This window comes from Choristoneura fumiferana, chromosome 27, assembly GCF_025370935.1.
Source record: "Choristoneura fumiferana chromosome 27, NRCan_CFum_1, whole genome shotgun sequence".
Classification (NCBI taxonomy): domain Eukaryota; kingdom Metazoa; phylum Arthropoda; class Insecta; order Lepidoptera; family Tortricidae; genus Choristoneura; species Choristoneura fumiferana.
In genome coordinates this window covers 3,264,842-3,289,900 of record NC_133498.1, presented here as the reverse complement: position 1 = coordinate 3,289,900, position 25,059 = coordinate 3,264,842, and the positions used below count along the sequence as shown (strand labels likewise).

Sequence of the window (25,059 nt, the reverse complement as noted above, 5' to 3'; positions counted from 1 at the left end):
ATTATGTCGATGCCAGTTACTTTCATTTGATTAGATATTAGAAAAAATGTACATCAACGTAAGCGCTGCTTTATTGTGAACACGTTGATATAGGGTTAAAAAAAAATTGCCTGTCCAGGATTTTTTAGCAAAATCATTTCTAATATATTTTCTAAAATACTAAATTTATTATAAAAATACATTTCATTCTATTATATCAGACCGGTGAAGATCTTTTCAAGTTCGGATCTTCTACTAATTTGTTTTGTAAGTATTTTACTGTCAAGCTTTTTTCCTTGTCTAATAATACAGAGCCGGATCAGACGTTGTCGTGGCCATGACCAAATCTTGATTTCAATCATTGTAGAATTGCCAAGTGTCAAAGTGGAGATAATGGTACGTTATGTTAATTCGATACCCGATACGAGTTTTATGATCTACGGGATCAAATCCTTGGCATTAGTTTCATTTAAAACTCGCTTACATTGGCAGCATTGTGCTAATCTAAAACATACGCTTAAATACACTTGTCTCTTTCTATCCTACCTAACTTGGAATGAGTGACAGAGGCGGTTAGCAGTGGGTGAAGAGTTTGAAGAAGCCCCTGCCTTTCTCTGGAGCTGGTCCCATCAACATTGGAACTTGGTTTTTGTGAGTTATAGTTATCTGGAATAAAAAAAATACATTTTAATTTATTTTTAAACCCAAGTACAGCAGCAGAAGTAGATGTGCAGTTGTGTTAAAAATGATCTAAACACTCTTTTATTACCTTTGCAGTAGAGTCGCGTGTAGATCATTTTGAGTACCGTTACCGCTCATCCACTTCTGCTGCTGACTGTACAAGGGATCTCTTAAGTCTATCATATCATAGCGTTCCTCCCACTCTTCTATACATAGAAAAAAAATAAAGGCACCTCCCGTCGTCTGTACGCCTAGATGATTTAATTAAACTAAGCGACGGATTAAATGTTCACAATACGTAAATACTCTAAATAAGAAATTTTAAGTAGGTACCTTTTTTATCGCATGTTACTTTTTTGTTCAATTTTTTTGTAAAAAATATTAGATTGTACAACAACACCTGAACCGGCACGGCGAGGGTGGACAGACACGTCGAGGGTAAAATGGGTTTAATGCTCAAGTTTTACACTCTGCTTTTCACTTAGATTGCGAGGAAATGAAATAGCAACAGTGGAAATAATTTTTCACTTACTATGTACCTTTAATTTTTCATGCATTGTTATATAATTATATTTTTTCTGTTTTATTGATTTATTTTGATTGATTTGATTGATTTTTAGTTTAACGTAAAATAAAAATTATTAAAAAAATATATAGAAACTTTTTTGTTTGTGGCTGTTGACACCTTTATTAGGCGAAGATTTTACTTTATGCACTAGAGCATAAAAAGTCATTTTATGTGGCCTAGATCCAGCATTGTGTGTTTATAAACACGGACTTTACGAGCATGAGAAGTGAAACAAGTATTTTCATCACACAGTCAGTCTCACAGTGCTGTGGCCTCTACTAAAATAAATAGTGAATACCTTGCAGGGCGGCTGCATCCAGGGCTCTCCGTCTATCTGCATGGGGAAGGTCCGTTTGGTGGTCATCTCGATGGAACTGCACTGCGCCAGCCTTCGGCCTGAAGCTCGGAGCCCTGAAATAAAACCACTCTTAACACGCTGGCTGCCCACCAAAATTAAGCACCCTTGTGTAGGCCACTATAGAGCTCTCACCAGGTGCATCTTGTCTTAACTGTTGCTCCCACGTCTCATACAAAGTTAGTGATGCCACTAAAATAATCCACCAAAACAATACTCGGAAAAATTAGCTTTTGATCCTACCGGTGCGTCAGTTAGATCATCAGAAGTTATTGGACACGTAATTTTTAGGGTTCCGTACCCAAAGGGTGCCAATCCGCTGTTTGTCTGTCTGTCTGTCCGTCTATCACAGGGCTCTATCTCTTGAGTCGTAATAGACACTTGAAATTTTCACAGATTTTGTATTACTGTGGCCACTATAACAACAAATACTAAAATCAGAATAAAATAAATACATATTTAAGGGGTGCTCCCATGCAACAAACGTGCTTGTTTTGCGGTTTTTTTGCGTGATATTAATAACGGCAACATGTAGACGCTTGAAATATTCACAGAATCTTTAGTTGTATAATCACTTTCAAAATAAAAAGTTAAATTAAAATAAAACTTGATTTTTCCGTTTTTTTGCTAATGCCTAATGTTGTACAGATTATGGTACGGAACCCTTCGTGCGCGAGTCCGACTCGCACTTGCCGGTTTTTACTTTGTGAATTAAACAAAAAATGATACAGTTATAGCCAATTTAAGTTCTGGGTGAGGTCACGCCGTGCGACACTCCGTAACGTCACGGGTCTCCACTCCCGCGCATTTTGAAGCGCTTCTCCTTTGTCATGTTTTTGATTGACAGATGAAAATGTGTCCAATATTTTCTCATAATCTAATTGACGGGAGTAAATAGAGTGATCTGGAATTCGATTTGTAGCATTCGAAGATGGCGGATGTAGACAATATCTAATTTTGCTAATTCAGTTTCTTTGGCTAGTTGAAGTATAATTTTGATAGTGTTTTATGCGGCGATTAACCTTAACAGTGAATAGTGATCCCAAAATTCTATATTGCTGTCGTGTCTGGCATTTTTTAATGCGCAAGTTGTCTCCGCGTGGTTTCCGGAATTTTACTATCAAGTTGCAAAAACTACAATCACCGTGCAACGTCCCTCTCAAAGAGAGTTTACTTGGACACTGGCGAAATTGTCCCATTAATTAGGACAGAAAAGCCATATTTTAAAAGAGAAGAAGAAGAATAGAGTGATCTACTTATTTGCCACGAATATTTAATATTAATATTTAATAAAAAAAATACCCAGGAAAATGACGCCGTCGCCGCTACTCACGTCACGTGACCAGATTTGACGCTGCAAACGAGTTTCGAGCGACTTGCATGTGGCCGCGCCTTTATATTAATGCATTTATTTTCATAATACAAGCGACTATACCTGTTCTCACTTGCCCCATATGCAAACAGTTCTCCAAGCCGATGACTTCTATTAGCTTGTCACCAATATCTACGGGAAACATAAAATATGGGTTATTCAAATCGAAGCTGATATATAATGAAGTATCTTTTTTATTAAGATTGTTTTTTTGGAATCTTTTTGTATTTTTTATTTCAATTCCAAATTTTTCTTTTACGGTCATCCCGTAAAATCTAAATTGAAAATACAAACTGAAATATAGATGCACAGAAAAACCAGAAAAATAAGACCAGCACTCCTCGGCATTCCGACGATCCGGGTTCGATTCCCAGTGCTGGTCTTATTTTTCGCATCTATATTTCAGTTTGTATTTTCAATTTATCTTTTTTATTGTAGTGTGTGAATGAAATTGTAATTGTCCTCATCCTTACAATTCTAGTGAATTGAGAGTCGGAAAAGGAGATTATAAAAAAAACAGTTTCTGCAATTAAAGTGCTTTTCCACCAGCGAGGCGCGGCAAAACCCATTACCACCAAATTCCACTAAAAATTACCATCGAAAATACGGCGCTTGCTGACGCAATGACACGCGAGAATAGTCTTCCCGTAGCGGAGTAAAAAAAAATTGTGCCTAGCTATACAGTTCATTATTACAAAAAAAAAAAAACTCGTATCGCTAATCCCCCCAATTCCATTCTGTTTCCACCAAAGTGCCCAAAATTATGCCATACAAATTTCAATTATCGTATCGCCCCGCCACGTTTCGCCTCGTCAGTGGTAGAACGCTATCTGTCATTTAATGAGGGCTATCGCGTATGAATTCGCCACTAGAGGCGCTAGTGTAGCGTGAGGTCTCCGAAATGTCAAATCTCATAGTTTTTGAGTGAGCTACGCGGGTTTATTTATAATTAGAATAATTTTGTGAATATTCTGCAATATCTGAAATTAATTATGGCAAATATGCGTTCCGGGGCAATGAATGTCTGTGTTTTGAGACAGTTTTGTCTTTCGGAAACCTTTGTCCTCCCTTTTTTCCGAACAAAACGGGGACTATGCAACACTGTGGCATGCTCGATATTTTTATGGTACGGTTTTAAGGTTTATTAAATATGATTTTAAAAAATTCACGCCCGTAATAACAGACTTTGAAAGCCATACTTAAAAACCTCACGCAACAGTGCGCCATCTAGTGAGACAAAAAACGATAGCCCTCATTGCGATCGCGACCACCAGAAACGTTAGGCAATACGGCCACACGGTCCCACCGGAAGACCAGCTCTTGCTTGAGCCGGCATTATGCTGAGCTGGCTCCGTTTTGTGAAAAGTAATACACTGTTTTCTTTGCCTGTCCAAATGTATTATTTCAAGTCACTGTTTCGAATAAACGTACCTATTTTCTTTCTTTCTTTCTTTATAATGTATTCTTCTTCTAAGTCGCGACACTCTTGTCAGAGTAGTCACCAGGACCACTATCTGGCAAAACAAACAATCGGGGCTTTCAAGAAAAGGTCTTATACTTTCTTAAAAGGCCGGCAACGGACCAATGACTCTCCTTGAGTAGTTCGTACTCATGAGCGAGTAGGAGTTCGTTCCCATCAGATGTACAGCTTGCTTATACGTGGTCATCGATTGAGTATAATGTAGAAGTATAATTTTTATGTTTTGTACCTTGTTGCGCGTTAGGGAAGCGTCCCCTCCGATGGGCCCCGCTGGCGCCCCAAAGGTTGGACCCACCGTGGGCGTACGGTATGTTGAGCAACGCCACCCCCTGGAGAGCCGGACCCTTGCCCAGTTCCAGAGATGAGCCATCACACTGGAACAGCGGAAACAAGCTAAATTGAAAGCGTATTGTAAAATACATATTTGGTGGTTCCTTACACTAATAAAGATGGCTGCAGGATCCACCAAACAAGAGCCCGCGACGGCCATGCCTTCATTATTTTATAAAAACAGTTTTTTTATATTTGTTAATAAAACAGGTAAGGGTAATGATTGGTGGCGTGGGAACTATAAGCTAGAGGAGGCCTGTAGCAGTGGGACGTATATAGGCTGGGATGATGATGATGATGAATGGTGACTTTGGCAAGTTACAGGTAAATAAGTTGTATTAAATTGTACCTCAATTTTTTATAGTAGGTAACCTACAAAACTCAACTTAACATATTTTATTCGGAATGATATAAAAAAAACACTTCCTTCATTGCCAGACACTAAGATTGCAATCCCCTGCCAGACACCACAGCAGCGCCCTATTCTTCTTGGTACTATAATAATTGATTACAACGCCATCTGTGTGTCGTTGCTTAGGCTAGACATAGATTGATATAATGTTCGAAGCGCCTGCTAGGTGGCGCTTGAACATGATAGAGATAAAGCTACAACCGTACTCCATAACTGACCACAATGTCGATATTCTCGTGCAGATTCTTGCAGCTGGCAGCGAATTGCTCGGACGTGGCGAACTCGAAATACCAAAGCTTGTTCTTCATGCGAGAGCTGAACTTGCCAGGATTCCTTTCGCGCTCCGTGTGGAACTTCACGCAGATTGCTGCGTCCTAGAGAAAAACGTCTCCTGAGAGCTTAGCATTAAATCAGAAAACAAACTCGGTTTAAGCCCTGGGATTTATTAGAAAACAAAAAAAAGAAGAAAACGAGTGCTCTAAAATTCTGTTAAGGGCCAATCAACTATTTTACCGACACTTTGGGCGTCTCCTGCGTTATCAAAATTGTCTCTGACGTTACCAAAAAATCGTACCTCCAACAAGATATTTCACGGTTTAATAGATTGAACATACGAAGGATGGCATGTATTCATGTACATCATCTATTAAATTACAGAAAAAACATGTTTACTTACAAAAATATGCAATTGTTTAAAAAATGTCGCGGACGCATTAGTGTGGGTAAAAAAGTTGATTGGCCCAAGTAACTTAAAATTCAACGTTCGGGACCCATTACTGATAATTTTTGAGACGCTCCCAATTTTATAATAAAAATAATTTATATTTTCGACCAACAAATTTTGAATGGGTCCCGACTGTTCTTTTAAGCTTTTTAAAGCAGGTTTTTAGTTTATTTATTATTTTGTCTCATGCTTTTCTATATTTCTGTGAAAATGGTACGAACGGGTGCAACAGATTTAATCTGCACTGGCGCCCGCAAAGTGCACCCGCCAGCTAGCGTAGGCTTTGAGTTTGTCTTTTAATAAGTGACGTTGATTGCCCTAATCGACGTGTTTGCCGATTAGATGTTAAACGGTTCAAAGATGATAACAAAAGAGTTGATGAAGTCTCTGATGATCTAGAGGATACTCACGACGCCTATAGAGAAGTAGTTGTTGATGATATTGTAAGGGGCGATTGTTGGATGAGGTGCTGATCCAGGCATAACTGTCTGCTCGAGTTGCTGGAAACAAAAAAACGTTCCTTTATCCAGGAGAGTGCGATATTATGAGGGCTACTTGACAGAAATGTCGCTAGATGGCGTTGGTATCGTGAGGTCCGTTTGTCAATGCGGTCTTGCTTGCAATTGGCTCATTCAATTATAACTAGGTATAGTACTTTTCGGATAGGATGGGTACGGTGACACTTGCGGTTTTTCCATTCCACGCCATGAACGTTTCAGCCAATAATTTATAAAAAATATACTTGAATCCCTAAAGAACAAAAAAAAAAATAGCTTAACAGATTTCGTAATAATAAACAAAAATCACTTAAAAAATATATTATTATGTTTTAAAACTAAAAAGATATTTTTTTATCTCGTCAACTTTCATAGCGTAAAACGGAACTCTATTTCAATAGAGCTTGACTTTCCTTATCGACCGAATCGATTCCACCAAAAATAGTTGTTCCTACCCATCAAAAATTATTATATTTACTTACCTCTACCTACAGTTAGTATAGTCTTTTAACCATATAGGCTGAGAAATTTGCAACACAAAGAATAAAGTCTTACCTCTTCACCGGTGTTATCGACGTGAATCTGCCACCGATCCATCATCACGGTGCTGGCACGGGAGATCTTGTCTAATATCTTGTGGATGGACTCGCCTTCGTAACTGAAACGAGACAAGACGATCTGTCCAAATTGTTTTTCTTTTGCCAATAAAGCTGTGGTAGCTTAGTGGTTCGCCCTTTGGCGTCTCAAGCGGCCGCATTTCGGAGTTTTCGAAATTTGTGTAAAAAAAAACTTTTTGAACCGTGAGCTTTTTGGTGTAGGAAAATATCGTGAAGAACAAACATTTGCGAAGCAGTTCAATGGTGCACGTGAAGTTCCCAATCCGCATAGGGGCCGCGTGGGAACTACAACCCAAATCCTCTCATTCTGAAGTGCAGCAATGGTACCTATAAAGTTTCCGTTCTTTATCACGTTTGACTGTACTTTTCAGTCTTCTTTTTTTCATTCCTTCCTTTCCCAACATTTTCATGTTCGTCATAGATTGAAGTGTACAGTTTTTCCATAATACTTAATTAGTCGGAAAACGGAGTGCACTGCCGTTGATAACCTCTCGCCGATGCCAAGTTCTTTTAAGATGGAAACATTGGTGCGGTGCTGTGTCCAGGTGTGCTGTGTTACTACTAAACATCTGATGCATATCAGGTGGACTCACCCTCCCCCCCACCGCAGGCACCTGGCGAGGTCGTTGCCTGTCCCTAGGGGGATCACTCCTACAGCTGGCTGCGTGTCCATTTGTACTTTATCTGTAAGACACCAAAATAAATTAACAACACATTTTTTTTACCACCAAACAAATTTCCTACTAATATTACAAACGAGAAAGTCATTCGGTTTATTTGCCTGTTGCCTTTTCCCGCGTGACAGAGATATATTCTTGGCCGACTAAGTCGCGGGTAAAAGCTAGTAATAAATAAATATCTGAAGTAGAACCCATTTTTAATGTAAAATTATTACTAAAACTTTCATATTTTGTTCCTATATTAGAAGTAATACCAATATTTTTTTTCAATATTTTTTTTTTCAAAATATCAAATGATCACCAAAATTGTAACCATATTTAATTTACAATGGCCACCTAATATGTAACAAACAAAAATTTACATGATTTACTGAAAGGCTTAAAACTGCAGAAGAAAACACAAGATAAGAGCTGGCGCATACATACAACTTTTGCATCGACTAAACAGTTTACAAAACACTCGATTACAGCCGATGCAAAAGTTGTATACTTAGGTTAGGTAGTGCCACCAAAGACACAACATGACAAGAACAAGGACAAGAACATGCCATGTAATGACAGCGGAATTTTGACATTCACTTATTCATTTCATTCATTCTTATTTTTAACCCCCGACGCAAAAAGAGGGGTGTTATAAGTATGACCGCTATGTGTGACTGTTTGTCTGTGTCTGTCTGTGGCACCGTAGCTCTTAGACGGGTGAACCGATTTGAATTCGGTTTTTTATTTGAAAGCAGCTTTCCTAGCGATGATTCTTAAACATGTTTCATAAAAATCGGTTAAGCCAACTTTTTATATATTTTTTAAATACTTTTTATATACTTTGTTTTTAACGTAGGTACAATATAGTTAAAGTACTTATTTGTATTTTTATATCAAGCTTAAATATGTATTTCTCTGTAAGCGATTTTGTAAAAATATTTTGAGAAATAAATATCTTAAACCATAAACTATTGTTGGTTACATTATTAAATTTGGTGACTATGGAAACTTGGTATCATTTATTAAATTTGATGTTATAAGTTAGACTCCAATGTCAGTCTGTCTGTCTGAGGCATCGTGGCTCTGAAACGGAATATGTTTCATCAAAATTGGTTCAGCCGTTTATTTCTGTTATTGAGCTCTCAAATGCCAATTCGGGGGCTATTAACTTTGCCAAGTTGGCTAGGTTATGAACCTTCGTATTATGCCATGTATTCATAAATAATATAACAGTGAGTGTGAGAAAACAAGAATGCAAATCTGACATACCCATGGTTTCCAGAACCCAGCCGACGGTGCCGTCGCCGCCGCAGCATATCACCCTGTAGTTCTTTGCATCTTTGAACATTTGCAGTCCTGAAAACAGGAAACGATCAGGGTCCGTGTAACGGATAAGCGGGAAAATGAGAAAGGCGGTGTTTTTTGTGATACTTCCGAAATTATGAGCAAACAACGATATGCAGATCTGTTAGCGTAGGGTGTTTGAGACGGACTGAAGTGCTTAAGAAAACGCGCACACACACGCATGCGGTCGCTTGCACATAGAAAGATTTATTTCTATACAATAGTTGTTCCTTAAATACTAACAGATGGCGCTACAGGTAAGTAATTATAAATTAGTTTTTAATCGTAAATGTTTAGAGTTAAGTTTAGGCTTGTTTTCATGTTATATAAGGTTATATAAGTAGTTTAAGTTTATTTTTCAGGGATACAGCGCCATCTAGCGGCAACAGTCCGATTTAAGGGGGGCAAGCTCTCCACGGATGGGGGACGCGGAGACGTGTTTTTTAGCTGGTGGGAGTCGGGCACTGTCTGGTCTGGACCCTTCCTTTCCAGCCTATAATGGATTTTTCTCGATTACTCCGCTGATGTCTCTTATTCTAAACTTCATAAGTATATAAAGAACACTGTTGCACTGTTGTGTTTCGGCGGGAGAGTAAGAGCCGGTGAAATTACTGGCACGAGAGGTATCCCATCTTCGGCCTCTAGGTTGGCAACGCATCAGCAATACCCCTGGTGTTGCAGATGTTTATGGGCGGTCGTGATCTTTTACCATCAGGTGACCCACTTGCTAGTTTTCCATTCAGTCGAATAAAAAAAAACTAGAGTTTACCGCTTCGCAACGTAAACTATTCCATCTGGTAGTTACATTTGAAATTCCGGGATTTTGCAAAACTCCTGGAAATCTCAATATTTATATCGTGATCTTCATTAAGTTGTGCTAAGAAAACTGTGCAAAATTTCATGACTCTGACCCAGCGGTTGTTATTTCGAGATTTTATCCCTATCCCGTGGGAACTCGAATAAAAGTAAGCTATGTGTTATTCAGTTCTAGAAGTTGCATATCAAATTTCATAACTGAACAGCGGTTGTTATTTCATTTTATCCTCTATCCTGGAATACATAAAAGTAGCCTATGTTTATTCAGACACGTACAAATTTCATCCAATGTCCAGCAATTGTGGTGGAGTAACCAGCAGACGCACGGCACGCAGCAGCGCACGGCAACACACAGCTGAATGACTGGGCTTGGCTGAGGATAAGTAGACATTTTTTCTATTGATTAAATGAAATTAAATTTTTCTACGCAAATGATCGATTTGCAACGCAATTAAATGGAAAATTGCTATCGCTGTGATCCGCCTGCTATAAATAACGAATGTGTTGCGAGGGCAGTATCGAACGTTCATAAATCCTCGCTGCTGGTGGCGCTGAGCGTAGCGCGAGGTAAATGAAATGTCAATGATCTCATATTTTTGGTGGAGCGCTGCGATGGTTTATTTATAATTAGGGCTATTTGAATTGTGCAGAGGCGCAGTATACCGAGGTTAATTATGCAAGTTTTGCGTCACGGGGCAATGATGGCTGTGTTTTGAGACAGTTTTGTCTTTCGAAAACTTTTGTCCTCCCTTTTTTCCGAACCAAAACGGAACTACGGAATTACGCAATACTGTGGTTGCTCGATATTTTTATGGTATTGATGTATTAAATATGATTTCAATGTAAACTTTGTTTTCACGCCCGTAATAACAGACTTTGAAAGCCACACTTAAAAACCTCACGCAACAGTGGCGCCATCTAGTAAGACAAAAAACGATAGCCCTCATTACACTTATATCGTCACTACTTTTAAAAAAGCTCGTATCTCAAAGAATAAAAAAATTCTGAGTGAACTTTATGACCATTTTTTCAAGGATCAATTTTGTTGACATATTGATTTGAGATACGAGGTTTTTCAAAGTAGTGACGATATTTAACGACAACGATCAACAACTCACCTTGCATTGGCCCTCCCTTGGCAATATCATGAACCTGCCTCGGATTCAAGATGTACTGCAGCTTTCTCAATACCCTGGACCCCTGCCTCCCCCCAGACTTGGGGTTGATGAACACGAGCAAGGGACAGCTGCCATCCGGCGGGGTGATTTGGAAAGAGATGGGGGGAGCGCGGTGCTCCTTTTTCTCATCTTTCTTTTCTTCGGGAGGAGTGGAGATAGAGATTGGCAAGGATATCGAAGTGGGCAGGGGTTGCTGGAAAGAAGATTTAAGAATAAATTTAAACTTAATGAGTTTATTTGTTTTCTGAACTCAGTCTAGTGAACGATACGTGGCCTATTTCACGAAGCTATACAAGTTACAACTTACAAGCGGTACTCTCTTTTCAATGCATAATTGCATACTGTTAAACAAGACTTCGATTGTAAATTGTATCCTGTAGCTTCGTGAAATAGGGCACTCGCTACGAATAAAGACTTATTATATATTTAATCGTACGACAATGGTCGTTTTTGTGGAGAGTGGGAACCCTGTGCTCTTGGCGCCAAACCGGTTTCGAGTCAACGGTGCCCAACGGAATATGAAATCTCGTGCAACATGATACGTTTCAATTTCGCGTGCAAGTCGTAAGAGTGCAACGATTTATACCTAAACTTGACTTTTGTTCGAGAGAGTCCCCTCTGTACGGTAGTACCATTAGTTATTCTGTGACGGTGGTCGATTTTTGACATTCATAAGCGCTTGTTATTGTTATAGCCTAAATTGAATAAAGATATTTTGACTTTGACTTTGAAATGTGTGTCGATTACGTATGATGTGGGATGGCACCTTTGTTTAGGTAACCCTCAACCAACCGACTGGACAACTTGATCGCTAACATTGCATTGCACTGCGGTGCCATAAGTCACACGCATTTGGTTCCCTGTAAAGAGGCTAGGTAAAGCTTTGGTTTCCTAGGTACCGTCATTATACTTGGCGACCGTAATAAGCGGTGAATGACGTCACTAGAACTGTCTATGTAAACAAAATGGCGCTGTTTCCTAGAGAGCGGTGTCAATTACCGCTCTCTAGGAGGAGGAGGCGGAGCGGTATCAACCACGGCCGCTAGGTGATCCTAGGAGACCAAAGTTTAAGTGCAAAAACGCAATATGCGGTTAGCTACACGGTTTTATGCTCCCTCCCTCTTCAGGGTATCGCTTGAGAAAGAGACGGCACGTAGACTACCTGTTCGTTGTGCGGTCGGTGTGGCAGCGACCGCTGCCGGTCAAGCACGAGCGGGCGGATGGCGGTCGGCGGCAGGATGTGGCGCGAGTGTCGGCCCAGCGAGCAGGCGCCGCCCGCACTGCCGACGCACCTGTTGTGTAGCTGAAAAAGGGTTCACTCACATACCTACAAATTGAAATATACTCAGCGGCAAAAAATTTGGTCCTTGCCGCTCAGTGTATCAGATTGTGATTCCAAATCGAATTTCATAGTATAATCCACGTGTAAGTTGTAAATAAACGTTGTAAATAAGACAGCCGCTGAAATTACTGGCACGTGAGGCATCCCATCTTAGACCTCTAGGTTGGCAACGCGTCTGCATACCCCTGGTGTTGCAGATGTTTATGGGCGGTGGTGATCTCTTACCATCAGGAGACCCACTTGCTCGTTTTCCATCCAGTCGAATAAAAAAAAAAATCTAAACTTCACGGGTAGACTGGCCAGCGAAAGCTGTCCACGCATCTTTTACGAAACTTTAATCTGGTATAATTTTTGAGGCTGTCAAAATTGACATATTGTCATTCTAACCCGGGTTTTGTTTAATTCAACCTCCTACCATCCTCAAAATGGAAAATGTTGTAAGATTATGTTAGAATTAAAATGTTAGAAGATATATCCAATGCCAATCTGGTCAAAATGGTCCAATAATTGATGCGTCTGCACTGTACGTAAATGGGCACTGACAAAGGTCATAATTTACCAAAGTGCATCTTCAACTTTCACACATTACTATAATGAATGTTGATGCAGCTTGAAGTCTCGAGTATAATTTAACATCTGGAAAATTAATAAGTATCAACATCGTTTAATCAGTGTACAGCAAGTGTTGTCAGCCTTTTTTTTTTAATTTGCCGCGGTTTGTCTGGGACAGCGTTCGTTAGCCAGAGTCTAAACTACAACTTGGACCGTCTACGTCAAGGCGTTTTCATAACCACATGAAGGCCATTGCTTGTAAAAGTGTTATTTTTGAAATGTACCCAGTACACCGTGACATTTCATACCCGTCAATTTATAAAATATTAACCAAATAAATAAAAGAAAATAAATATATATAAAAAGGAACGTGTCCGGAACAGAATGTCAAATGCATATATTACCGTGAACTGCTTCAACTTTGCCCTCTGGCCCCAATATTGCCTGATTCAATTTAGAGTCGATAACTAGCACCCTTCTAGGTTTTTAAACTTTTATCCCGCGTAATAATAATTCCTGTGTAGATAAAAGTTTAAAACCTATAAGAGTGCTAAGTTATCGACTCTAAATCGAATCAGGCAATGTTGGGGCCAGAAGGCAAAGTTGAAGCAGTTTACGGTACACGCGACGGCGACGGTAGGTTAGGAAACGTACCAGTGGGCATAGTACCCACATATGTATGTATGTGAACTTAATATTGTAAAAAATAATAGAAACAAAAATACAATTGGAAATCTTTGAGATGATTGTACAAAGGCGGACTTATCCCTTTAAGGGATCTAGATGAGAGCAATCAGCTAGGGACCGACAAAGTCTCGTACTTTTCAGTACAAATACTATATTACGGTCATAGTATGATACGGTGTAATAGGGACCCTAAAAAGGGTTCTTTCAGGAATTGAGGACCTGCAGTCCTTACAGTACGTACCGTTATATGGCACCAACGACAGTGCAGGCCAGTGATGCCATTGTAGCCTTTAATCTTCTTCCGACACCTGGCGCATTTTCCGTGGCAGTTCCCTGTAAAAAAAAATAGTAAGTTACAGTACAGGGGTTCGCTATCCTTACCTTCTACCCTTTTCCCTTCTTCGACCGTCTTATCTTTGACCCAATGGTGCGCTATTCTTACCTTCTACCCTTCGACCTTCTTTGACCGTCTTACCTTCGACCCAGTGGTGCGCCAGCGCTGCTGAAGCTCTCCTGGACTTGGAATACGTGGCGATGCAGGAGGCCGGAGCCCGCTGCACGCAACGCTCGTGGACGGTGTACTTGCAAACTGCCACAAAAAGGAGAGGTCAATATCAAATAGAGGATTACTAGACCAGCCGTGTTGTCTAACGCCTGAGTGCTGGCGTTCGTATTTATTGATTTGGTGTTTTTGAAATAAATTGTGACCAGCACTTTAGACTGTTCTGATTTATTACAGAAAGTTAAATTCCGTGTACCTCCTAAAACCCTTAGATCATGCAATATTAACAGTATTCAATTATTTGGTTTGAGTAAGCATCATACTAATTTAAAGCTGTACTCTTTCGCGTATGTTCGCAGTTTACCAGAAACACCAACATTATGTCGACCTTTACTCATCCAGTTTGTCATCTATAAAAAAGTGTTTAATAAATAGCACTATAATTTTAATAACTTTTTAATTCAGTTTATATTTTGGAGAAAATTTAGTTTTCTTTTCTTTTCTAATGTAACTTAGAGCTAATGAATGGCAAAACTTGTTGTTATCAAATGTTTCAAAATAGTGCAGTGACACAGGTGCTTCTGTAACTGATGAGGCACTTAGTGTTAGATTGTACATGTATCTTGTAAACATATGAAAAAGTGTACTTGTTCTTGAGGGTCCTAATAAATAAATAGTATCTTTCTACCCTTATCCTATACTATGTGACAGAAAGAATTGATTGCCTAACACTCTTGGAAACACAATGGATTTCACCACTTCTTTCTGTCACATGGAATAAGACGAGGATATAAAGAGATGGTGGAAGCAATAGTGAAAGTCAGCGCATTTGACAATACGGCTTCATGGGCTTTATTGTTAAACACATTTGGAATCATAATCGTTAACATCACTTCCGTCCTTTTGTCACACTAAGACGAGGGTGGAAAGAGGGTTGAAAACAAAACTTAGTATATTTTCACACCTCTCCTTCAGAAAAGTAACTTTTCCTCCCTGAGGAGAGGGAGCAAAGTGCAACTTTTCTGTTCAAGGCTTTTCTAAGTGTTTTATTGCAAATGCTATTTTTTGAAGTAGATAATTGTAAAGCCACGCCATTTTCTATGCTGGTTGTTCTTTAATAATATTAAGAATTATTTTTTTCAAGCTTATTAATGCTCGGTGTGAAAAGTTGTATGAGCCACTCGGGAGCAAAATTATTTTTATCTTGGGCGCTAACACTTGAATCCCTCATTACGCTTAGGATTCTACTTTAGAATCCCTCGCTACGCTCAGGATTCTATTGTAGAATCCTTTGCTACATTCTGGATTCAATTTACGCCCTCGCCGTAAATACACCATTTTGCTCCCTTGTGACACAAATAACTATTAGTAAATGCGTGGTCACTGCAATTAAAAGTTTGGGGTTTTACTTGTTCACATTCAAAATTCAAATTCAGTGTGAATTGTGAAGTATTCTTGATTAGGTGAGTGTTCCAAGCTCGACAATGTTCTAGCAAAGGATAGCTGTTTTTGGTATGGAGGAGTTGACCCAAACTGCGGAGGACTGTAGTCAGTGAAATAAATTCGAGCTCTCGAAAATAAGGTAACAGAAAAGAAAAAGAAGAAGTAAAAAAAGATGATGAAGTAGACGAAGATGAAGTAGAAGTAAATGAAGAAAAAGTAGAAGATGATGAAGTAGTAGAAGATTTAATAGAAGAAAAGGTAAAACAAAAAGGTGATGAAGTAGAAGTAGTTGAAGTGGAAGAAAAAGATGATAGAGCAGAAGATGAAGAAGATACATACATATGCAGCAGAGCCCTTTCTTCCCGAGCCCGACGAGCATGTTAAGGCAGAGGTTGCAGTACGCCGGCCGGCTGAAGTGCTTCAGTCTCCACGCGTGCTCTCCATCTTCCTTCACGTTTGTGTCCAGACCGAGGAGGACTAGTAGGGGGATTGTTGTCATCCTGAAAAAGGACATAAAAGTCATGAGTTCATTATCAAATAAGTAGACGCACAATCACAGTAGCCTAGATTCCTAAAACAAAATCAATTAGTCTGTCTGATTATCAAAAAATATAACACAGGTATTTTTCTTTTGTCAAGGAATCTCGTTAGCAGACAAAGAGGTTACAGGTAACGTCACGCCTAGGTACATTTTTTACTTCGAAGTGACTTCTTGGGTCCCTGAGGAAATTCGAAAATCGAAGTTCGAACCGTACCGTCCCTCTCGCTCTCGTATTAAATAATATTAGCCTCAGCGGAACGGTAAGATACGAAGTTCGAATTTTGCTCTTCGTAGCTCCCGTATTTAGACGCACTTTATCTGCGTCACTGTTTGTTCGATTTAGAAAAGAAAATACACGTCCAATTTATTTACATAATATGTCAGCTTATAACTAAATATCTACAGCCAACAAAAAATAAACTCAGCAAAAACGCAAATTTTAATGCAAACCAGGCTAGCATATACTCAAAACTAAACGGCTTACCCTCCTCTTTTCCATTCGTCCAAAGACACAGTTCCATCGGCGTCGTAGTCTATTTCCACCATCATGTCTTGCAAGATCTGAAAACAAAAAATTGAAAAATATGAAGAAGAAAACTATGTACTGAAATAATTTCCTTGTTCACCCGCGACCTTACGATAGCTAAGCTTATGCAAAAGTAACAAAACCGCAAAGTAACGCCTGATTCAATAAATTAGAAAACTATGTTTTAAAAAGATCCATGAAACAGTCCAAGTTGTACTATATTCTGTGAAGATTACAATTCTTCACTATTTCCAAGCGGGATTCGATTCGGACTCGTTAAATTGACATATGACACTATGGCAATGGCAGTTAAGTGTCATCATTGAGTGTCATTTTTGACAGTTCGTAACTTCACCTCGTATTAAAAATGAAATAATGCTGGTGCTCAACATACGCATACAGATAAAATATATATGTAATGAGCGTTGGTGTGGTAGAACTAGATTATATTAGACCGCTGATGTCATTAACCAAAAAAGTTTCAGTAATTAATTTAAAAAAATATGGATTTAAAGAAAACATCGAAATTATTTCTTTTTAAATAGACTTTTCTACTTAAATGTTTATTTTTACACAATTGCAATGAAACCACAATACAGTACAACCAGAAAGTTAAAGTCTCGCGGGACTCGACGGTTTTTTTCGTTTTCCTGAAGATTCATATTTTATGACAAAGAAAAATAAATCCAATCTCACGTTTCCAGTTCCGAACGTTATCTAAGTAGTAATCTTACATCTTTAAACGAGAAATTCTTGTAAATTTATACACTAGCTGTTGCCCGCGACTCCGTTCGCGTAGATGTATGAAAAATAGTTTACGTACTATTCTCAGACCTACCGAATATACGCAAAAAAAACATAAAAATTGGTCAAGCCGTTTCGGAGGAGTTTGGCCACAAACATTGTGACACGAAAATTTTATATATTAAAGCTCGACCCAGGCTTAACAATCAAATAAATATCCTTACAGGTTTAAGCTCCGACGTCTCCCATCCAAGGTACTCCGCGACGGTCATCATCTGATTGACGATGCAGTCCATCTCATTGGTGTCCAGGACTCCGTTGCCGTCGGTGTCGTACAGGCGGAACATGACTGGAAAGACCAAGAGACCATCACATACTAGTTTTAACGAGACAAACTTGACAAACTTGGAGAATTCCTGTACCCGAGTTCTCCAAGTTTGTCAAAAATCTGAAAAGACCAAATCATTACAATCCCACTAATATTAAACGCGAAAGTTTGTAAGTCTGTTTGTTTGTTACCTTTTCACGTTTAAACCGCTGAACCTATTTATAGTTTCGGGCTCTACTTTTCTTTCTTACCTACCTACCTAGTCGCCACCAAAGAAAACAAAGCGTGTGATGGGTAGGTACTAGACAATGGGTGGGAGAACAAACATTCGTGTTTTTAATACAAATAATTGCCCCGATCGGAGATCGAACCCGGGACCTCAAGCTTTGTGTGACCATTGGGCTATACAATTTATGTTGATTACTCACACTCCAGCTTATCTTCGGGCCTCCCAGCTTCTAGCAGAGAGAGATAGCACACGATATCCTTCAGCGACACCCGAGCTGTATGGACTTCCAGCGTCGAAGACCGTCGCATCAGATGCTTGTAGTCTAAAAAAAAAACCGGTGAAATATTTTTTTCTACCCTGTTGATGAAAAAGAGCACTCTTAGGGTCTTCCCACATCTATCGACGCGGAATCGGAAATAGCTGATAGAAAAAAACTTTATACGGAATAAGAACGGAAAAGACGTCGAGGCGTCGGCAAGCGTCGGCCGAGCCTATCCGAGCCAAACCATGCCTTTTCTGCGCTTATGGCGTAGCCGTTTTCCCGTCGATAGATGTCGGGAGACCCTTAATGAAACACCATATATTAATAACATACAATGGAGTCTAACTGAAAGTCTCCTCGCGACTGTCATTCGAATGTATCCGCAGGGTTCTTGACCTTCGGCCACATTGCAAGGAAAGACGGTGACAACCTCGAGAAGCTAATTGTAACCGGTAAAGTGGAGGGGAAGAGGCCTCGTGATCGCAGCCCAATGCGTTGGTCTGACCAGATTCGCACCGCTCTTGACTCTACAGTTCACGACGCCTTCCACACCGCCAGAGACAGAGATAGATGGAAAAAGTTTGTGCAAGAGAAAGTGATGCAGAAGGGTGGTCACGACCCTCATTAGCTCAAACTCAAACTCACAACATTTATTGACAACAAAAACACACTACATCACAACAAAAAAACAGTAAAAACATAAATAGAAGAAGAGAGAAAAATTAGAGACATTGTGCTGTAGTGTGATGCCAAAAGGACTCAGCTCAGCATGTGCCGTAGCCCTGTAACCAGAGCTGTAGCGCTGGTTTTCAGCTGACACCCGGTGATTGTGCACCCACGTAACCGAACTGAGGAATACGGTACAAGGAGGAGGGAAATTCCTTACCCTCAATCTTCGTGGACTGATTGACCCGGAGCGAGTTGCTGCTTTTCCGGCTGGAGTTTCTCGACATTTGGCTATGGCTGGGGCTGGTCTCGTTACGGCCAAGACACAGCTCGTGCGAGGAGTAGGACGGGTGTGTCGTCACTGTGAACATCGGGTGGACGCTCCCTGGAAAGACCAGTGATGATGCTGCTATCATCTTCAGTGGCACCTATTGGTGTTATCGTGAATGATGACAACAAGGTTTCATTTTTGGAGCATTCTCCGAGAATGTCCCTTACGAAATGCAGTTCTTCTAATAGTTCTGAAAAGGCTGAGAAAATGTTATTAAGTCTGGTAGCATTTCATGACTTTGTTAACAAATTGACAGTATATTCTCGAGCTTTACGGATTTGATTGAATTAGCTGCCATACAAGGCAAAAGCATTTCGTATGGGACATTCTCATGGAATGCCCCTTTTATCGTTTTGGATACGGAATCCTAAACATAACAGAAAGTTTGTATTGAAAACTTTGAAAAACAAATTTGCGACAAGGTCTTATTTTAAGTAGGTAAATAATTCGTTTTCTCTCCAACTTCACAATCTTCTTTACCAAAATATTATGTAAAAGTACTTAACAACAAAATTACCTTTACAAAAGAGATATTTCTCAGAACACGCTTATTTCCAAGCCGATTACGAAAACGAAATGGGAAAAAATTGCGATTCTTAAACCACTGATGCGTATTTTCCCATCAAATGTTTAGCTCCCGCTCGTATCAAACTTTACACAACCATCAAAATTATTATTTTTTACATGTGGCATAGAGTCGAATGTGTCATGGACAGTAATACAGTGATACGAGCTTCAGGAATATAGGATTAAAAATAAACGAGTAATATGTTTTTCCTCGATTATTTGAAGAGATTCAGTGAGATGTGAGATGTCAAAGGTGTGATTAGGCGAGTTATTGGCATATTACAATCACAAATTATGAGAAAAAATATAACGCCTGAATTTTTTCAATAGCAATATTGCTGTCATGCTTGATTGTTATTTCTACCATATTGTAGGGCTCCGTTTCCACCACAGATGTGCGGTGCAATGAGGGCTATCGTTTTTTGTCTCACTAGATGGCGCACTGTTGCGTGAGGTTTTTAAGTATGGCTTTCAAAGTCTGTTATTACGGGCGTGAAAACAAAGTTTAGATTTAAATCATATTTAATACACCTTAAAACCCAGTCTTCCATAGTCCCCGGTTTGTTCGGAAAAAAGGGAGGACAAAGGTTTCCCAAAGACAAAACTGTCTCAAAACACAGACATTCATTGCTCCGGAACGCATATTTGCCATAATTAATTTCAGATATCGCAAAATATTCACAAAATTATTCTAATTATAAATAAACCCGCGTAGCTCACCCAAAAACTATGAGATTTGACATTTCGGAGACCTCACGCTACACTAGCGCCTCTAGTGGCGAATTCATAGACGACAGCACTCATTCCTCTCAACACTCTTGCACCGTGCAAGAATGTGATGCAAGAAATGTGTTTTTGTCATGAACCAATAGAAACGCTTAACATACCTAGCCTCGTTCCGCTCAGCTGTGTCCATCAGAAATGTGCTTATGCGAGGGTAGGTCAATGAATCGAGAATGGTCTTAAATCGAGTTTAGGACATGTTTCGGGAATCCAGTGCTCGGGCAAACTAGCGCTGCTGGAAACGCGCACACCAACATGTCGAGCTAAACTTTTACGTGAGCATCGGTGCATTATTAAGCAGGCATTTCACTGCTACATACAGCGATAGCGAATCTACTTTCCGCATCATGGGAGACGTCACTCTGCGGAACAACTACGAGATGAGATGTCAATAACTAGTCAAATTATGGCTTTTAAAGTAACAAATTTAGTTTCTTTTAAAAAATACAAATTGATCCAAAAAACTAATTGTTTTCCTTTAATTGTTGTTTGTGATTCGAAAGCGAGGTCGTATAGTGTGCTCGGTATCCAGTTTTTATAATTAATTTGGCCAGGTTTAACTAAAAATACACAAAAAGTCTGCATTACTAACGACCTGCTATAGCCATAAATAATTGTCTGCAATATAATTATATGAAATGCGTTATTCGATTAAATTTGTTTATTTTATTACTTCTCGTGAAGGCAGTCATGAGAAAGTTCGTGTCCTGAAATTAATTGATTGTGGTATTTTAGACGGGAAATAAAAAAGGTCAACGTTCGACACTATAGATTTACATGATCGAATAGAATATATGTAAATTACGATATTTAAATGAAAATTTTGTTTGTTTCCTTACTCTTCGTAATGACAGCCAGTCATTTAATATTTCAAAGTCCGCCGCAATTGTAACCGCTACCTAGTTGGCGCTGTCATCGCGCACCAGCGATTGGTTAAGAATACTTACGCTAACTCAAACCTATACAAAATATTATGCTACTACGTGATACCTACAAATCTCGTAACATTTATCTAACCGTGCATCCGCATAATTAGATAATTAATGAATAATGCTTTAATAACTTCATTGCCGAATATTACAGGTTAAAAGATCGAGGAGAAGCAAGTTGGTGAGAACAAAAATCAATGAATAACAAATATACGATCTACAACAAGAGGGATTGCTGTGAAATGCAAATTGAAAGTTAAAAAGTAATCTTTAGTGTATGTATACATACATAACTACACTAAGTCGTCTGATACCAGGTTTGTTATGTTGGTTAGTTGGTTGCATTAGGAACAATTATTCTCTGCTCTAAAGGTTAGTGGTTTATTGTTTGCTTCACAAATGACAGAATTAAAAGATTTTATTAAGAATAGAGCAACATAAGAGCTCGTTTAACAAAATATAATAGTTATTTGTCGCCTTTGCTAGAGCGTGAAGTCGGAAAAATAAGTAAACAAGAGGTGAATGAACTGACTTTGAGGTTAGCAAAATTACAATATATGTTTTCCGAATTTGACGAATTGCAATCAAAAATAGAATCACTTCATGAAGACGAGGAGAATTCGCAAATCGATGAAAGAGAAGTACCGAAAATCAGTTTTACCTCTATTGCCCAAACTCAGCAGTTATTACTAGCTTGTGAAGAATGCAATAATAATCAAAAGCAAAATCAGAGAATCAAAGCAGCAAAGCTCACTAGAATGTGTACTATATTCATAAATGCCAATAGAGTTACGTTATCCGTAGCTTACTTAAATCAAGGATGCTGACATGCCTAAAAAAGAAAGTTTCAAATCAAAGCAAAGCTCACTAGAGTGTACTAATATCAAATTGCCTACTATTCGGCTTAACCCCTTTGATGGCAGTCCAAATAAATGGCTTGAGTTCCGAGACACATTTCAATCTCTGGTCCATAAAAATGATTCAATAGATGAAATCAGCAAATTTCATTACTTAAAATCGTGCCTGGAGGGCTCTGCTAGTGCAGTGATAAATTCTATAAATGTTTCTTCGGATAATTATGCCATTGCTTGGAACTTACTCTGTGAACGGTTTGATAACAAGCGGTTACTTGTTAATCATCATCTTCAATGCTTGTTTGCAATAGAACCTCTATCACGAGAAAGCGAGAAAGGCTTACGGAGCCTTATAGATGTAATTACAAAAAACTTGCGTTCCCTTAACTTACTTGGAGAGCCAACGGAGTACTGGGATACATTAATTATTTTTATGGTTTCTTCCAAATTAGATATTTCTACTGCAAGGAAATGGGAAGAATACAAAGGCAATTTGAAAAATTCGCCCAAACTGGAGTTTTTTACCTTTCTACGTAATCAATCAGATATACTTGAGGCATTAAATTCCAAAAAATCTTTACCAGACATAAATGAAAAACGTACAAATGTAAGTAAGTCAAAAACATTTATGGTGTCTTCTCCTGATACACAGATACAGTATCCATGCTTGGCTTGCAGACAAGATCATAGATTGTATGATTGCCCACAATTCAAAACAATGTCTGTTGACGAACGCATGGCTAATGTATCCCAATGGAATCTGTGCAGTAATTGCTTGCGTACTGGTCACCGATCCTTTCACTGTCGCCTCGGTGGCTGCAGAATCTGTTACAAAAACATAACACATTATTGCACAGACAACAACAACATTTCCAACAAGCAGAGGAAAGTCAGGCAAGACCCCATAACTTAAATGTTCCACAAGCACAGCAACACTTACCTGCTACTAGCTTACCGACGTCAACGTTGAGCTTACCTACAACATCACAAATATTACCTACAACCTCGTACCACTTGCCCTCAACTTCAGACCCATTGGAGAACGGCGCAGCTCCGTTTCAGTCGACATCGTTTCAAGGTCATACATCTATGGCAGTACATCTACTGTTTCCTCAGGCCAGGTTCTCTTGTCTACGGCTTTAGTCAAAGTGACAAACAATGGTCACACATTCACCTTGAGAGCCTTACTCGATAGCGGCAGCCAATCATCATTTGTCACCCAAGCTGCACAGCAGAGGATAGGTTGTAATGCATATTCTAATGAGATAAAATGTGTATCTGGTAAACAATGCATCGTTCCAAATAAACAAACATTGCAATTTAAATTTGACTTCTCTATATAACACAACGTTTCAAACAAAGGTTAAATGCTTTGTGGTTCCAACAATCACCGATAGGTTACCAAACATGAAAATACAAACAAATTTCCATATTCCAAGCTACATAAAATTAGCAGACCCTGGGTTTAATAATCCATCTGAGATTGACCTCCTGTTGGGGCTGACATCTTTTGGGATATAATCGGATCCAAACAAGAAAAATTAGGCCCAAATCGACCCATTTTGCGTGAATCGCAGTTGGGCTGGGTAGTAGCTGGTCCTACAGGGGGGAGCTCCGACACGTCCTCTACGGTACACTGTAACTTTAGCCAAGATATTCGCAATCAACTATCCAAATTTTGGAGCTCGAAGAGTTACCTACGCCCAAGTTCATTAATACGGAGGATGAGATATGCGAAGAGATTTTTTGCAAAACGACATATCGGGACCTAGATGGCAGGTTTTGTGTGCAAATGCCGTTTCGAGAACCAACAGAAACGCTAGGCGATTCGTTTCATATGGCAAAAATGTGTGTATTCAGTAATTTAAAAAGATTATAATAAAAACCGGCAATAAAACAATCCTATTGTGAATTCATCAATGAATACAAGTCTATGGGACACCTCAAGGAAATACCTAAGCCAGCGATTGGGTGTTATTTACCTCACCACCCCGTGTTACGCGAACAGAGTGAAACAACTAAATTACGGGTTGTGTTTAATGCGTCCGCAAAAACAAGTTCTGGACGGAGTCTCAATGACATTCAGTATGTTGGGCCTTCGATTCAAGACGATTTAATGTCTATCCTGTTGAGATTCCGTCAGTATCAGTATGCATTAACTGCAGACATTGAAAAAAGTACAGGCAAATCTTAATCGATCCAAGTCAAAGGCATTTACAATTAATTCTCTGGCAACCTGCAGAAGATCAGCCAATCAAAGTTCTGCAACTAAATACTGTGACATATGGCACTGCTTCCGCCCCCTTTTTTAAGTACGCGTTGTCTATTACAATTATCAAAGGAATGTTCAGACCAAAAAATTGCATCAATAATAAAACACGACTTTTATATGGACGACCTGCTTTGTGGGGCGATTCCAAGGAAGAACTTTCGTTACATTGGTCACGGTATTACTCAAACTCTTAATTCGGCTTGTTTCCCTCTTCGGAAATATCGCACAAATGCACCTTCGATATTTGAAAACCAATTAAGCTCCACCGATCAAAGGCGTTTGATGCTATAGCTCGAGTGTTTTAGGTCTGAAATGGCAACCGTCATCAGATTTCTTACAATTTGCCGTACAGTTGGGAGATTCATTACCCGCAACCAAACGTAGCATTCTAGCAAACTCTGCTAAAATATTTGACCCCCTTGTTTATTGAGCGCATGCACTATAATTCCAAAAAATTCTATTGCAGAGGTTGTGGTCATCTAAACT

At 39.2% G+C, this 25,059-nt stretch overlaps 1 protein-coding gene across 1 annotated transcript in view; it reads right to left on the bottom strand.

Annotated features, from left to right (window-relative positions):
• Nucleotides 1-250: 250 nt before the first annotated feature.
• Nucleotides 251-25,059, bottom strand: part of Dgk (diacyl glycerol kinase 1) — a 199,455-nt gene continuing 174,646 nt past the window's right edge. The window contains exons 13-23 of the mRNA XM_074108574.1: nt 12,178-12,318; nt 10,956-11,208; nt 8,947-9,033; nt 7,609-7,699; nt 6,954-7,056; nt 6,312-6,401; nt 5,396-5,551; nt 4,665-4,809; nt 3,019-3,087; nt 1,527-1,639; nt 251-645 (exon numbers count right to left, since the gene is read on the bottom strand). Coding sequence (XP_073964675.1) covers nt 553-645; nt 1,527-1,639; nt 3,019-3,087; nt 4,665-4,809; nt 5,396-5,551; nt 6,312-6,401; nt 6,954-7,056; nt 7,609-7,699; nt 8,947-9,033; nt 10,956-11,208; nt 12,178-12,318 — 1,341 coding nt within the window. The 3' untranslated portion in view covers nt 251-552. The remainder of the gene's footprint in view (nt 646-1,526; nt 1,640-3,018; nt 3,088-4,664; nt 4,810-5,395; nt 5,552-6,311; nt 6,402-6,953; nt 7,057-7,608; nt 7,700-8,946; nt 9,034-10,955; nt 11,209-12,177; nt 12,319-25,059) is intronic.